The sequence below is a fragment of the Akebia trifoliata genome, chromosome 14, assembly GCF_017979445.1.
Source record: "Akebia trifoliata isolate Shusen 1 chromosome 14, ASM1797944v1, whole genome shotgun sequence".
NCBI classification, from domain to species: Eukaryota; Viridiplantae; Streptophyta; class Magnoliopsida; order Ranunculales; family Lardizabalaceae; genus Akebia; species Akebia trifoliata.
Window position 1 is genome coordinate 8,873,670 of NC_141388.1, and position 16,532 is coordinate 8,890,201.

The 16,532-nt window shown below is 36.6% G+C and overlaps 1 protein-coding gene and 1 pseudogene across 1 annotated transcript; one reads left to right on the forward strand and one right to left on the reverse strand.

Annotated features, from left to right (window-relative positions):
* Window positions 1-1,036: 1,036 nt before the first annotated feature.
* LOC147386054 (mannose-specific lectin pseudogene) lies at window positions 1,037-1,561 on the forward strand (annotated as a pseudogene).
* Window positions 1,562-7,348: 5,787 nt separating this feature from the next.
* LOC147386055 (uncharacterized) lies at window positions 7,349-8,281 on the reverse strand. The gene has a single exon (XM_086423261.1). It carries the CDS (start codon window positions 8,279-8,281, stop codon window positions 7,349-7,351), a length of 933 nt encoding a protein of 310 aa, XP_086279387.1.
* Window positions 8,282-16,532: the final 8,251 nt, after the last annotated feature.

The following is a 16,532-nucleotide window of genomic DNA, read 5'->3' on the forward strand; positions in this document are numbered from 1 at the left end:
AAACACTGATCTAGGTTTAAGACTCATTCCTTAAGGGTGTTACATTTTAGATTTATAGTAGGCCGAATCTAAGTTTAAAAAATCGAAAGCTGGACAAATAAAATATATATTAGAAAGGATATTTCTATAATTTTAGAAAATTAAAACTAACTATTGTGGTTGCTGCAGTCATGGAATTGTAACTATTCTGATTTTGGCAGAAATGATCTTGATAATAGTAAGGTTAAATATAAAAGTGGCAGCATTTTTGGTCTTCCAAATTTTGTTGTCAACAATCACCAATTAAGTCATTTTCCATTCAGAGATACTATTCTCTAAATAAATTATTGATAGTCAGAATCAGAGAGACAATCTAAAAGCTATTCCTTGTAAGAATTAAAAAGTCTGAGGACTATGTGAATATGACAAAAAATCCATCTCCAAACAACGCTTAAAATATCATTAAAAACATAAAAATAGAGAAAAAAATTGAATGAATAATAATGATTTTCTCAGAGAAGGCATGTTTTTGCCGTTGTTTAGTTAAAAAGTCTAACTTCACAAAATCATTCAAAACTGTAGCACAGATAGTTCAGCAAGGACGCACCTCAATTTAGAGTGGAGAAGTCCCTCTCAAAACCACTCTATGTCTGTGAAGGTGATAGACGAATGAGAGTTATTCGAGAAGGGCTATAGAGCTTTGACGAGAGAGAGTGTGATGAGCAATCCTGCCACGTTTCTTTAAAACATGCCACGTTTCACGCTTGTGTGTTATTAAGAATTGCGATTCGTTAGGAAGCAAATCGGTTACTCACGTGTATGTTGTGTGTCAATCCAGCTTGATGAACAGAACAGAACAAATAACGACCTGCAAAAAAACCAACTTTGAGAAAAAAAAAAAAAACAAGAGTTAGACTTGTACACGTGTAGGTAAGCTGGATGTATTAATAAATTAATATGTGGTTAGAAAAGTCCTCTCCCCATCTATAAAGGCCCCCCCGTCCCGCCCAACTTATAGTCACACTCACACATAGACAACAAACTTTGAGAAATAAATATGGCTATTTCTTCTCATCTTCCCAAAGCCATGGTTACCTCTACTCTTCTCCTCCTCTCCATCTTCCTCACTCTCAGCCAACACTACTGTGAGGCTCAGAGTTATCCCAATAATGTTTTATACAGCCCCAGCTATCTAGGTGCTGGGACCAGTCTTGACTCTGGTATTTACTCCTTAAAAATGCAATACGATTGCAATCTTGCACTTTATGAGGGCAGATCTGCGGTGTGGAGTTCGAACACGATGGGTAAGGGGAGCAATTGCCGTTGTGCAATGCAGAGAGATGGGAATCTTGTGATTTATAACGAGAAAGACACTGCAGTATGGGCTTCTAACACTTGGCAGATGTGGACGGGTCACTTTGTCCTGATTCTTCAGAAAGACAGGAATTTAGTTATCTATGGTGGTGCAGAATGGTCTACTAACACTTACTCCATTGGCACGGGGGTCTCTGTGAATAAGCGATATGAATCTAAGAATATCACCAGCACCAACACTCATACAAAGGTTTCTACTAATGCTTGAGAGTACAAACTTAAAACTTATCCTAAGCTTATCTAGCTATATCTGTGACCTACCTTAATTTCCCTAAGGCATGTTCAGTGCCATTGTAATTGTTGTTTTTCCTAGTTCTTCACGTCATGTGGTATGTAAGTACCTTAAGTTGTCTGTTTAATGTGATCAATGTTATGTTTTATGAAAAAATATATATCTATATATATATTATCTAATGCTGCTTATCTTTTTCTTTGTTACAATTTCGAGCCTCTTGCAGGATGTCAGTGTCACGCAGCGGAAAGAAAGAGAGAAATTTAGAGGGCAGACGTAACAGTTACATTTTTATTACAAGAACTCCCATAGAGTTCTGACAACTCCAGGGAACCTTACTTTATGAAATTTGTTACCCACCAAATGTTACTTCGTCAAATCTGCTACCCAGCAAACCTTATAGTGGGGATCCACTTCATAAAATTCAAGATGCAGTTAATTTGATACTTAACATAGCTTGGAGTGGATCCTAACCATGATTTTAAATCTGTTTAAGACCGAGATGAGTAGTCTGAGTTGTTTTGGTATCATCCACCAAAAATACAAGTTGACAAGTCGTTTCAAAGGCAAGATTTGTGACATACAAAAACGTGATCAGATGCCTCAGGGTTATAAAGGACAAAAATCTTAGAACTTTGAAGGAAACATTCACATATCAAAAGCTAATTTTAACTGTTGAAATTTAGTTATAAAAAAGTTTAAATCAAATAGCATGACTAAGTTAGTAAGATTTCAAGTATTAGTAAGGGTCGTTGCATCCACATGGACGATCAAATTGGCAATCCAACACTATAACCTACTAGATTTCATGGAAAAACTCAGATTCAAAAGAAAAAAAATTGTACACATGTCGGGTGGAATGTTACGTGCAGCCTGTTATAGCAAAAACTTTAAAGAAAAAAAATCTAGAAAACCCCTTTTTAAGCTTGATCAAAGGTGTTTTAAACTGAAGGCTACCGAACTCACAGATTTAAAATTAAAATTCAATGGTGAAAAATTATCGCTTTTTTCAATTTTTTATTTATTTTTTTAAATTCCTATATTTTTGGACGCCACAAATTGATGAAGTTAGGGTTCACTCCAAGGTTTGTTAAGAAACAAATTAACTGAATCAAGTTGGATTTTATGATAAAGTAAGACTTGGTGGGTAACAAACTGCATAAAGTAAGGTTCCCTTGGATTTATCAGAAAATTGAAGAGGATGGCGTTTGAATTTTGGATGGAAAAAATGGATAGGGATGGAGTAATGGAAAAACTGGTTTTAGTGGAGTGTAAAGAAGAAATAGGGAAGGAAGTCCTTGAGCAACTTCAACCCAAGGCTTCAAATTGGCATCTTCTTCATTTTGAATATTCTGGACCATTCTTGAATTCCAACCAGCCTCATCTTCAATTCACTATTCATTCAATAACATACTATTCACTTACAAAAATGAAAGGGGAATACACTCGGAAGGGTAAAAAAAATGAAAAAATTCTTAGGGGAAAAAAGATAATTGGCTTCCACTACATGAAAATTAAAAAATTTGACCGGCCAAGGCCACCGAATTTTAGAAACCGAATTTGGATGGCTTAGGACTGTTGAAAATTTTTATGTTCCTCATATTCAATGGCTTAGAGCCATTGAATTTCTCTCATCCTCTCTTAATTCGACGATTTTGGACCGTCAAAAATAAATATTGAGAATGAAAAATTCGGCATTACAGTCCGTCGAATTTTATGAATTTCGACAACATTGAGCCATCAAATATGAGTTTTTTTTTTTTCACGTTGTGAAACCCTTAGCAATTACCATGTATTGGGACAATAAAATATTTTCCCTTCTCTTGTGGTGATCCCCAGCACGTCAGGGAGCATCTAAAAAAAGACTGTTAGATTATCATTAGTTTTCTCCTATATTCTCTAAAGCAAAAGATAAAAAAGATGACAAAAAAGAGTAATTTTCCCTATGAAACAATGTGAGAAAAGCCCATATTTGATGGCTCAAGGCCGTTGAATTTCATAAAATTTGATGGACAAAGGCGTCAAAATTTTCATTCTTGATTTTTTTTCCAACGGACTGAAACCATCAAGTTAAGGGAGCATGAGAGAAATTTGATGGCTCTGAGCCATCTAATCGAGGTAACATCAACATTTTCAACAGCCTTGGGCTGTCAAAATTCGGATTTTAAATTTCATTGATCTTGGCCCATCGAATTTTTGTGTCAAAAAATCCAATTTTCACGTGGTGGTGACTGTTATTTATTTATTTATTTATGTTAATGACATGTTGGCCACCCCATGTTTTTTTTATTTTTTATGACCTGTTGGCCAACACAAGTTTTTTTTTTTTTTTTAATGGCGTTGAGCACCATGTGTATTGAATGGAATTTCCAATATACAAAAGTACCCTTATTAATTACAAAACTACCCTTGTATGCTTGCCGTGGCAAGCACTGAAGAGTCTATGAGTAGCAAAATGACTCGTTGGCCACCACATGTTCTTATTTTTTTGGATGATGTGTTGGCCATCCCATGTGTTTTTTTTTTTGATGACGTGTTGGCCTCTATATATATATTTGATAATATGACTCGCCAGATGGCGTACTAAAATGACTCCATGACGTGGATAAGTTCAGGAATCATATATCTATACGCCTCGGGATACACATTCTCTTTGGATACACTTTTTAAGGGGGGAAATGCAATAGTGTATCCTTAGGCATTCAGATCTACAGTACCAAACTTGTCATGTCACGGAGTCATTTGAGTATGCCACATGATCAGTCATATTATCATGACTCTGTTTTTGGTTTTTGTGATGTGCTGACCACCGCATTTTTTTTATGATTTATTGACCACCACATATTATTGTACTCACATTTGTATGGTAAGTACGCATTATCAGAATAGTGACAAAAATTCACTAAGAAATTAATTGAGTACGAATTTATTATTAATATATATTTTTTTTGATAAATAGTATTGTATTCATGAAAGAAAAAAAATACCAAGTCAGTCGAGATGATCAACCTGGAGAGGCCTTACAAAGTAGGACTACTCGCGTATAACTACAAATCCCATCCCACCTATACAAAAAGTCCTCGAAGTACAATCCCCTAAACTCTTGAAAAACCTTTGACCAACAAAAGATAAGACCCAAAATATACATAATCGTGTCTGAACCGTCTTTACATTTTCCCTCAAAGATGCGCCTATTTCTTTTGAGCCACACCCCCAACAAATTGCAAAAGGTGTGATACTCCACAACAACCTCTTTGGGCCGCTAAACTAGTAACCAATTGTTGAACACCCAATGATGACGTCATTGACTGATTGTGGCAAACATGTTGAAACCCCATATAGCCTAAGGAAATGAGCCCAAATGTCATGTGAGAACTTGCAGTGAATTAGAAGGTGGTCTGATGATTCTCCATTTTTCATACATAGCATACAACAGCTCGTCCCGTACCAACCACGCCTCACAGAAAATCCATCGTTTGAATCCTTCCTAGAACCGTCGTCAAAGTGAAAAAAACAACTTTGCTTGGCACTTTTGGACCCCAAATAGAAACATGTGGGAACTTCGAGTCCCCATTATTGCATAAGGATTGGTAGAATGAACGTATCGAGAATCTTCCATCCTTGTTAGCTGTCCATATTCTCTCATCTTCTCTTCCCGAACGTATTTCGATACTTGAAGCACCAGTGACTAATCTTCCAACTTCTTCAAGCTCTACCTCGTTTACGCCTCTTCGGAGCCCGAGAACCCAAGCCCAGTCTCCACCCATAGCTCGACAAAAAGATGTGATGGCCTGACCTTTCTTCGAAGAGATGGAGTACAAGGTTGGGAATGTCTCCATTAGGGGTTGATTATCACACCATGTGTCTTCCCAAAATCTTACTCGGTTTTCCTGGCCCACCTTGAATTTGACTCTTGTTTTGAATATTGGGATGACCTTCATAATACCTTTCCACATCCCGCATCCGAATGGTTGTCTGATAGGCCGACTCTCCCACCTTGTTAGACTTAATCAGTACTTACTCTCAATAACCTGTCTCCATAAACTATTCCCATCAGTCTCAAACTTCCACAACCACTTCCCCTTTAAGGCCACGTTCATTTCCTCGATTCTCCTAACACCAAGACCCCCATATTTCTTAGCTAAGCAAACCTGTTTCCAGTTCACAAGATGATGTTTTTTGCTCCCATCTCTATCATGCCATAGAAAGTTACGGACTAATTTATCTATCCTTAGCTCTACACTTCGAGGCATTGCGAGAAGAGAGAGAAAGTAAATTGGTATACTGGAGAGCACACTTTTTATCAAAACCACTTTACCTCCCTTGGATAAGTACTTGGCTAGCCACATTGCTAGTTTCCTTTCGATTCTTTCCACTATCGGGTCCCAAATCGCCACCCTCTTGTAGGATGCCCCTAGAGGCATCCCCAAATAAGATGAGGGGAGACTACCCTTCTGCCAACCCAATGAAACCGTTAGAAGAGACGCGCATCTAACCGGTCCAACCGAAAATAACTTACTTTTCCTTGTGTTAACTGGAATACCTGACACTACTTCAAAGCAGCATAGCACACTGCCTAGCCTCCTTGTCTGATCTATGGAGTCGTCCAGGAACACTAGAGTATCGTCTGTGAATTGGAGGTGCGATATAGTAACAGTGCCTGCTCCTACTGAAAACCCCAAGAAAAAACCATTCGCTACCCCTCTTTCCATCATCTTCCCAAAGGCTTCTGCTACAATGATGAATAAGAACGGGGATAAGGGATCCCCTTGTCTAAGACCTCTTGTACTCCTAAAAAATCCGTGGGGAGACCCATTCAACAAAATCGAGTAAGACGGGGAAGTAACACACGTCGTAATCCATGTGATCCATATTCTGCTGAAGCCCATATTCCCCAGCATATATTCCAAGAATTGCCAATTAACATGGTCATAGGCTTTCTCAAAATCCACCTTACAAACCACACCCGTTTTACCAGCTTTCATTCTCGAATCTATACACTCGTTCGCTTTTAGAACTCCATCCAAAATCTGCTTCCCTTTGACAAAAACGCTCTGATTGCACCCTATTAACCTCTGAATGATGCTTTTTAATCTCCTAGTGAGGATGCTTGAGATGATTTTGTAGCTAGTATTCACCAAGCTGATGGGTCTCAAGTTTTTGATGTCTTCAGTCTCCGCCACCTTCGGATTTAGAGAGATGAAAGTACAGTTGGAATCTCGATCCAACGCTCCCTCTCTAAAGAATTCATCTATTAGAGCGAGGAAGTCGCATTTGATTATGTCCCAACAGGTTTTGTAAAACTCCATAGGAAAACCGTTGGGCCCAGGTGCTTTATCACTCTTCATATTTGAGATAATATTCCAAACCTCATCTTCTTCAATGGACCTTTCCAACCATTCACCTTGAGACTCAGGAATTCTGGCAAACTGTAATAGCTTAGGTTTCGGTCTGTTGCCAGCTACGTCGGTATACAGTTTTGAGTAGAAATCTACTATCCCCTTAGCAACTACTTCTTCTCCTTCCAACCATTCCCCATTCACATGTAACCTCGTGATGTGATTGATCCTGCCTCGGGCGTTAGCCATGTGGTGGAAGAATTTTGAGTTGTCATCTCCTTCTTTAAGCCATCTAATCTTGGATTTCTGCTTCCAGCTAATCTCTTCCATCAGTAACATCCATTGATATTTCTCACGCAGATTTATTCTCAAAGCCTTGTCTTCTGACGAGATCGGATTCATCTCTTCCCTGTGATCCAACACTTCAATTCCCAAAAAAAATCTCCTTTCTCTGTACATCCACCCTTCCAAAAGATTCTTTGTTCCAAACCTTTAAAGCCTTTTTCAAAGCTTTCAACTTCTTCTTGAATATCTCCCCTGCTGTTCCTGTAAATGAAAAACTCATCCACCATTCACTTACCAACTCCTGGAAATTGTGGTGTTTCAACCACATCACTTCAAAATAGAACGGAATGGGACCCCTGTTGAGCGACCTTGCTTCTAACTGAATAGGGCAATGATCAGACACCGGGTTTGGAATTGCTGTCTGAGATAGCTGGCAAAATATCAAAGACCAATCATCTGAGACTAGAAATCTATCTAATCTGTTAAGGGTAGGTACAACGTGTTGATTGGACCAAGTGAAGCTTCTGCCTTGTAGTGAGATGTCCATTAAGTTATTTCGATTCACGAATTCCCTAAATCTCCTCATCCTTGCTGTTATCCTCGATCCACCTTGTTTCTCACAAGCAAATCTAATTACATTGAAGTCTCCTCCCAAACACCACGGGCGGTTCCAGTAAATACCCACGTCATCCAGCTCCTCCCAAAATTGCTCTCGTTCCCATTCTTTAGTAGGACCGTACACTCCCGAGAATACCCAACTGCCATCCTTACCTATACACCAGCATAGTATAGATACAGAAAATGCTCTAACTAACGAATCTTCTACCTCAATTTTCCTCTTATCCCACAACACCCATACTCCCCCTACTGTCCCATTTGCTGTAAGGTACTTCCAACCCAAGCTTCGCCCGCCCCAAACATCACGCAACGGCACCTTATCTACTTGTTCCAATTTGGTTTCTTGAAGAGTTACAATGTGTGGTTTGTGTGATTGTAAAATCGCCTTAATCGAAGCCCGTTTGGTCTTATTATTGAGACCGCGCACATTCCAAGAGAGGACTCTAATCGACATTTGCAACTTTATTATTAATATTTTTGTGCTAAACTGATGAAACAATGGTATATTAAAATAAATAAATAACCAATGGCATGATTCCATAGTACTTCCACCACTTTTAAGCCGCAAAAGTTTAAAAAAAAATTGTAAAATCCACTTAGAGTCACTTCTTTTCTTTACTTATAGTGGAAGTTAATTTTCCCACTTCAAGATCGTGTAAAAAGTGAGTTTGAAAGGCATGAAAAAAATAAAATATAAGAGATGTGTGCATGCTTATATATATATGTTAATTTTCCTCGGACTCATGATTTTGACCAAGCATAAAATAGATAGTTTCGGTAACTTCCACACAAAACCTTAAGTAGGAGGGTAAGCGAAGGATAATACAGTTTCTCTACCTCTTATTTAAAAGTAAAAATCCTAAATATAATTATTTTTACCATGTTTGAAGGTAAGATTATTTAAAGATGTAAGGTTTTGATTATTTAGAAATCCATTAATATGGATTTCCACAACAATCACTACATGAAAATACACAAAATTTGATGGCCCAAAACTATCAAATTATGTAACTATTCATCGGCCCCAACCGTCGAATTGATCCGTCAAATTTGGTCTTGTCGAAAAAAAAAAATTCGACGGTTGAGAACCATAGAATTTTTAACATTCGACAGCCCCAAACCATCGAATTTTATAAATTAGACAGCCCAAAACCGTCCAATTTTATAAATTAGACAACCAAAAACCGTCGAATTTAGTAATTCGACGGCCTAAAACTGTCGAATTTGAAATTTTTAACAGAATTTCGACGGCAGTAAGCTGTCGAATACTATATTTATGACTGTCGACTTAATTTAAAGACTAATGAAAACTCTTTTTTATGCATTTGTCTTCAACCCATACCTTCGAAAAAAATCACACATTCATATCCATATCGACATTCACATCCCATCCACACCAATTTGCATTCAAGCATTCAATTTATAGTATCAAAAAATAATAAGATTGAAAAAAAAAATTGCTTATATAAGTCAAAATTTTAATCTCACATATTGTAAGAATTTTTGAGATCATGTTCACATACATAATGTAATGAAGTCTAAAACCAAAAACAGGGTTTTACCATCCACTGTTAATGGCATAGACCTAAAACAACCAAGTTCAATCATGTACAATAAGTGTTTTCTTCGTTGAATTCAGATTCCACAGTAACTTGAAAGACCTCTAGCCATCAAAATGAAAGAATGGAACCTCTTGTACCACAAATGAAAGAATTTTAGATCTTCACCTTCAACTTTTGGAGATTGAAAAACACCCAAAGTTCATTGGTTCTAGTTGGCCGACTCAAAATTTTATGTTGTTTGACTCCATGAAGATGATCCCATAGAGCTGAAAAGGCTACTCCAGTTTGGGAGACGGACACACTTACTATGCCTTGGTACCATCCAGCCACTGCTGTCTTTTTCTTGCCCCAAAGGCACGTTCCGCCTCATCACGGGCTGAAGGACTTTAGACTTCTTCCTTGCCTTAGCAGCAACCTTGGAGACTTTTTCTGCATTCAAGTGTGCCAGTGCTCTTCACTGTTCTATACATCTGCATGAACACCACACACACAAAACTGTAAAATGACTCAAACTGTAAGTGGTTTTGCACCTATCCCCGTAATACTATTATCAATTAACAATGTCAATAACATACACCAAGGAGCATTTTAGATAGCCTTGTTTTACGTACTAGACTGTCAAGGCTCCCATCAATGTGAAATAAAATTACCCCCATTCCCCTTCTTCTATCGATCTCTACCTACTCATTCAATAATGTTAATGTACATTAGGCAAAGAGGGTTTCATTTAAAAAAACTCTACAAGAATTTCTAACGTCACTCACCATACAAGAACAAATTGTGATCTCCTCTGCTGTCAATGCTGATGTAACCTCTACCAACATGCCTGAAATGGAAAGCCAGTTAAGATGGTTACCGAAAAGAGAGGAAATACATGAAGTTTAACGTTCACGACAAAAGAGACATTGGTCCTCAGGATTGTAATTGCTCGTGTTACTTATCCACCTAGGCATTATTAAGTGATTTGTTTGACTATTTGTACAAACTATATTGTATTCAAGCTAGTCCAGATAAGACACGTACCGATGAGAAACTCAAACTGACTTGACCGCAATAACCATGCAATCCATCTGGAGAAAGGGCATGATTCCTAAAGTCTCTCTCATACCCCACATCTCACAATATGAACGTGTATTGCATATGATATTAAATGGATGTATGATTTATTAATTAGTTTCTAATTGGTTTATGCTGCCATGTTAGTTATTTACTTAAAGTTAAAGACCATCTCAACAAAAAGGAAAATAGCTGGAATTGATATTATTTATATATAATATAAAGGCATGCTGGTTGGCAGCACTTCAAAGCCAATTACTTGTTTTTTCCTTCAGAGAATCAAGATACCTGCTTTCCCTTTGGCTAGACTGTTTAGTGGGTTGGTCTGTGTTCCATTACTTTTGCCCACATTTTCTTTAAGACAGTAGCAGGCAACTTCATTTGAACACAATCAATTTTCTAGGTTTTTAATGTTGGAGGGATGTGGTATTGTTCTTGCCTCTTGTAGAACATGCAAGAAATTACTTTGGGCATCAAGTTTGCACTTAAACAATGATCTGGTCTACTACTCTTCCAATGTTGTATCTCCAAATCGTATTTTGTTCATCAAGGCAGTGCAATATTCTTATAAAATTATGTGAAAATATCCAATAAATTCACCTACCTCTCCTTGTGGTGTAAACACAAAAACACGACTCTCAAACAACGTTAAATTTAAGTTTTCCACGGTGTACTGTTTTCCTTAGAGTTGGCCATGCAATCAAACACACCCTTAAGAAAAGCAAGATTAAGTTAAAAATGCTGGACATGGATATGGCTCCCATTTGAAGTGTCCAAGTAATATAAACTTTAGAAGACATGGTCATGTTTTGAGTGTATCTTTTCCTTTCTTAGCTTATCTACTACTTGAGAATTGGATTCTAATATCACTCTCTTGGTTATATTTTCAATTAACTAATGATGTATGATGTGTATACTTTAGGCTAGCAAGCTGAAATTAGGAGATTTCAATCCATATTTGTTTAGGCTTTCCTTTCACTCTTGTATAATCTTCAATATAAATATTTATTTCTACTAATTTTCACTTTGCAATGGGTGCATGAGTTTGGAATTGCAGCTGTACACTCAATGTTCAATCAGGTATTCTCGTTCATCAATGTTCAGCTATTCAATAGGTAAATTTGTTCAACTCGTATTTTCTTGTTAATCCCATTAAATCTGTTATGTAGTATTTTAGCCAAACAAAAATGAGTATAACATAGTAAGATTGTGAGCCTCACTAAGGAGGTTGTTTTGCTCAAATGGATTACCACATGAGAAATCCAAAACCATAGCCCTCTAAGTTTCATCAAAATACAGGAATCTTACTTCCAAATACTATTGAATCCTATCAAACTCTCCTCAATTACTAATCCAACTTGTGTTATCCATGTTGGACAAGTCCCATAAGAGAAATTAGTATATGAATTGATCTTCAACTTATTATTTCTTTTGAAATTTATGATCCTGGTGCCATTAATCTATTCCCAGCCAGTCTACCTATAAAGGTAAAGTACTTGAAGTTCCTTGCTACCTATAATAACAATAGTTTTATTTGTTATTATTATTGCCAACATCATCATTATTTCTCTATTGGCCCTAGTGTTATTTAGAATTTCTGTTTCTTTTGTTTCTGAAGGTTATATATTGCCATTCAAATGTTTCACTAGAATATATTTGTAGGATTGTGCAATTCTGCAACATATCTTTGCTTGGAACTATGGGTTGCAAGTATGGGTTGCAAGTACAATTTGACCTTCTCATATAAAATGTTTAACCTGTGCTGCTTGACTACTAGAATATATTCTAGACTTTGTGTAGGCTACATCTCGAATGAATATATTAACACAATTAAGTACATATATTATAGACCTATATGATTCTTTACCTCCATTGATTTTTGTTCCATGTGTAAAGTGAGTAGGGAACCTGTGGATCTTATTTGACGCCTAAAATCCTATCTTCAAACCTTATATCATTGCCTTTTTCACTCTTTCTTCAAAATGTCGAACCAAACCACAAATCAATACAAAGTGAACCAGTTCGCAGTTTGGTCCTATGGGTTTGGGAAATACAGCAAGTTCTAACAAAACTTGAATTTTTTGGTGATTTATCTCCCTGTTTTTAAATTGATGACATGCCCCACTTGGGTGGAGAAGCACCTCTACTTTCAACTAAAATGTCTTTTGGTGTCATTCATAATACCTTGAACTCTAATTAATGCGCATAGATGGTGGATGGAGTCTGCACCCCATTTGTATGTTAGATCGACACTTGTGTTTGTTATGCAATATCAAATCCATGTATTTTTGTCTCTCTTCATCCATATTAATGTGTATCTCTTTATAAATCGTTGTAGCACCACCACAACATTTCTTTTGTGCACATTCTCATAGTTTGAATCCTCTATCTACAATTTAAACCAGATATAAATTCAATGGGCCTTTAGTGGATATCTCAAATACCCAACAACTTGTAGTAATTCAAAAATAAACAGACAATTCAATCCTATGAATGTGAGAATTCAAAAGAATGTTAATATGTCCAACTAAACAAACAATTTGTAGAAAACTAAAGAGTATTATTTTGATTTAATAATGAATGATAAGTAGCTGATTTGTGAGGAATACAACAAATGCATAGCTGTGATTGATATTAAAAGAAGGGGATTGCTTCCCAGTGAGAGTGACAGCGTTCAGTTGAACTTAAGCTCAACCTTTTTGTGTAGTAGTCTTCACACTAAGTAGAGTTCCTATTTTAGTTGAACTTATGCTCAACCTATATGGGCTTCGAGTCATATTCAGGATTGTTTTCACAGCGAATTTCATTCCTACTTCCATATAATGGAAGTTAATCACTTTGTAAAACTGAACAACAAAGGGGAAAAAAAGAGAATAAAGTATATATGTCCTTACATACTCAAACAAAGCAACTAGTTGGCACCTGGCAGAATTTTTGTTCATTAGCTATTGGATTTGGAAATTATCACTAATAATAACACGTTTGCTCAAAGGATATGGTAGCATAGAGGCCCTTTTTTTGGGTTGCACTTCTTTCACTTCAGTATTTTGGTTATAATTGTGATTGGTAAAATATTTGCAGCCATTGGACTAATCCTGAAACTGTTAATGACCCGGTCCTACTCAAACAAATGGAAGCAATGCTCATTAATTCTATTGGACTGCTTCGAGAGTGGAAGGTACATTGTAGTCAATTCTTGTTTATATAGGATTTAGATGTTACTAGTGAAAACACTGTCGAAAAATATTAGGATGACAAGTGCCCTACCAAATGAAATCATCATGTTTTATAGAGCATCGGTAATTCACGTCCATATCCCATAACGTGTATTTGCAGCCATGTTTTGGTTTCGAATGACATGAGCTTTAACAGTTCAGATTATTTTGTTATATCACTATCTTCAAGAATATGCTGCAGTTAGTGGTCTAGAATTTTTTTAATCTTTAAATAACGTGTATTTTTTCCATTTATTTTATTTTATTTTTCTGCTTTGAGTAAAGTGACCTCATGAAGCGCTACTCATTAAAACTGTCCCATTTAACTTATAGTCTTAGTTGCATATTGCATTTCCTAACTGATTTTGATTACCTGCTTATTAGGCACTCTTGGCCAGTCCTTGTTTGGTTCCTTGTCCTTCTTTCATTTGACATTAGCTTGGCATATTATCCTTGAATTCAGATTTGTTTTTCTTATATGATTTAAGAACAAGGGAAGATTGGATGATCTGAAAACTCTTGCATTGTTCTAGATCCTTTTTTTTTTTTTTTTTCCAGATTATTAGCATGATTCTTCTTTTATTCCATGTGTCACAAATTGTTTAGGTGGGTTTCTAATATGCTCTTTCTCAGGTTTCATGCGTTCAGTATTTACTTTCGGATATGAGGCAGGGATCACTAAATGTCCAATTGATGGTAATTTAGTCCCCCTTGGTGCTCTTATTACATTTGTACAAAAGGGACTTCAGTATCTTGAGATGGAAGCGAACTTGAGTGATGTGAGTGTGCTTAATTCATTGATAAATGATATTTTACATTCTTCTTACGTTTCTTTGAGCATTTTATACTGTATCCTCTGGAGTTTTATGCTGATCGATGCTTGTTTTAAGATTTCCAGGGTGATGAAGATGTGGATGACGGCTTCTCCTTTCTTCAACCTTTATATGTGTGTGTGTGTGTGCTCATGTGTGTATCTTTGCGCGTGTGTGTGTGTGCGCACTTGTGTGTGTGTGTGTGAGTTGGAGTGTGTGTATGTGTGCACACTTGTGTGTGTGTGAGTTGGAGTGTACGTGTGTGTGTTCGTACCTATGCGTGAGTTGGATTCCGTTGACCATTTTATTAAGTGTGTGAGTTGGATTCTGTGAGAATTTGTATTAGTTTGTGTAATAGTAGCACAATGAGATCTAATAGAGACGGCATTTAGGTCTTTTCATATTGATAGTTGGGGTAGGTCATCAATTTCAAAATATAGGGGTATCTCCAATATTCAGCAATACATGAGGGGGCTGGTGTAAAATTAAAATAATTTTTTTCAAAAGCTTTTATAACGACAGCCAAATCGTAGCTGAAGAATAAATATTTTTTTAAAAAGACTACCCTATAGCGACGGTCAATAGCGACTGTCGCTATAAGTCTTGTACCTAACGATATTGCGACGGTATTGTGTACCAATAGCGACGGTCGTGGCCGTCGCTATATCCCTATTATACTGTAACTTTGTATAATGTTGAGAACACATTTGACACAAAGAAAACTTGCCAATTTGATTAAGTATATGTCATTGTTATGCCAGACATTTTGTTGAATCAGAGTCTTGACTCCAAAGAGAATCCCATGAGCATTTATCTTAAGATCTAATCAGTGATCCATACTTGGCTTTGATTGATTCAATTCAGTTTTATGTGACTAGGCTTATAGTGTACACTCTTTTGCTTCTCCTTGTGTAGTTGTTGCTCTAAACTCCTTGAAGGATGCATGGGAGAACACTCCACCAAATTAGGTGGGTTCAGATCCTTGTGGTGATGATTGGGTGGAAATCCGCTGCAACGAATCATGTGTTATCTACATATAAGTGCTTGTTATATTTAATCTTCCATTTCAAATACTTGAAATTCTGACCCAAATCAATTTCATCTCAGACAATTATCTACTATGGGACTGAAAGGGCAGTTGTCCGGAGATATTCCGACTCGTCCTGTATGTCTTCTCTTTGTAGGTCACTTTCTTCTCCTGTAATAGACGACTAATTCTATTTTAATTTTCCGAATAGATTCATATCTGATTAATGATTGTTCCATGTAGGAATCTATCTTACAACAAGGGTCTTACGGGTCCTATTCCACAAACAATTGGGTGTTTAAAGAAACTGTCAAACTTGTGAGAAAATTGTGATGTTTACTTCAAATCCTTTAATAGTTCTAAGTAGTTTTCATTGCATTTCAGAATCGTGATGTCTATTTCTCTTTGGACTTGAAGCTGGGTATTTATATTTTATGATAGATGATGGTGGAAGCAAAGGTGATCCTTATAATTTTCCCCAAAACAAGAAATCCTTGCTTAGAAAGATTATGAGGTTGGACATAGATAACATACCAAATGAGTAGTACTTAGTAAGTTTATTCTTATTCTTTGTTGTCAAAACTATCTATTTCTTTAGACATATTTTGTTGCATTTGGATATATTTTTCTAAGATGTCCAGATACGGATGCCGACGATAACAAGAAGATTATGTCAAAATTCACTCAAATTCTCACCTATCAGATCGGTCCCTTGGAGTAGTTGGTTGGTTAAAATATATAGACTTGAATCAACTTATTAATTAATCGTCTTGTTCATATATGGATTTCTAGGTACTTGTACGCAGATTTGTACGCACATGATCTATGGGCAGGTGATGAGAGTCCAAAAAACAGCGGGAACTTCACTTCTACAAACATTCCTTTCAATTTTGCAGTTGACTCACCGATGAAATGTGATTCAATGCTGAGAAGTCCTCTCCCTTATTTGGGTTACATATACTCGTTTGGAGAAGATAATCAAAAGGATATTTTTCTCTTAGCAAGTAGTGGTGTATACAGAATCATTCCTCCA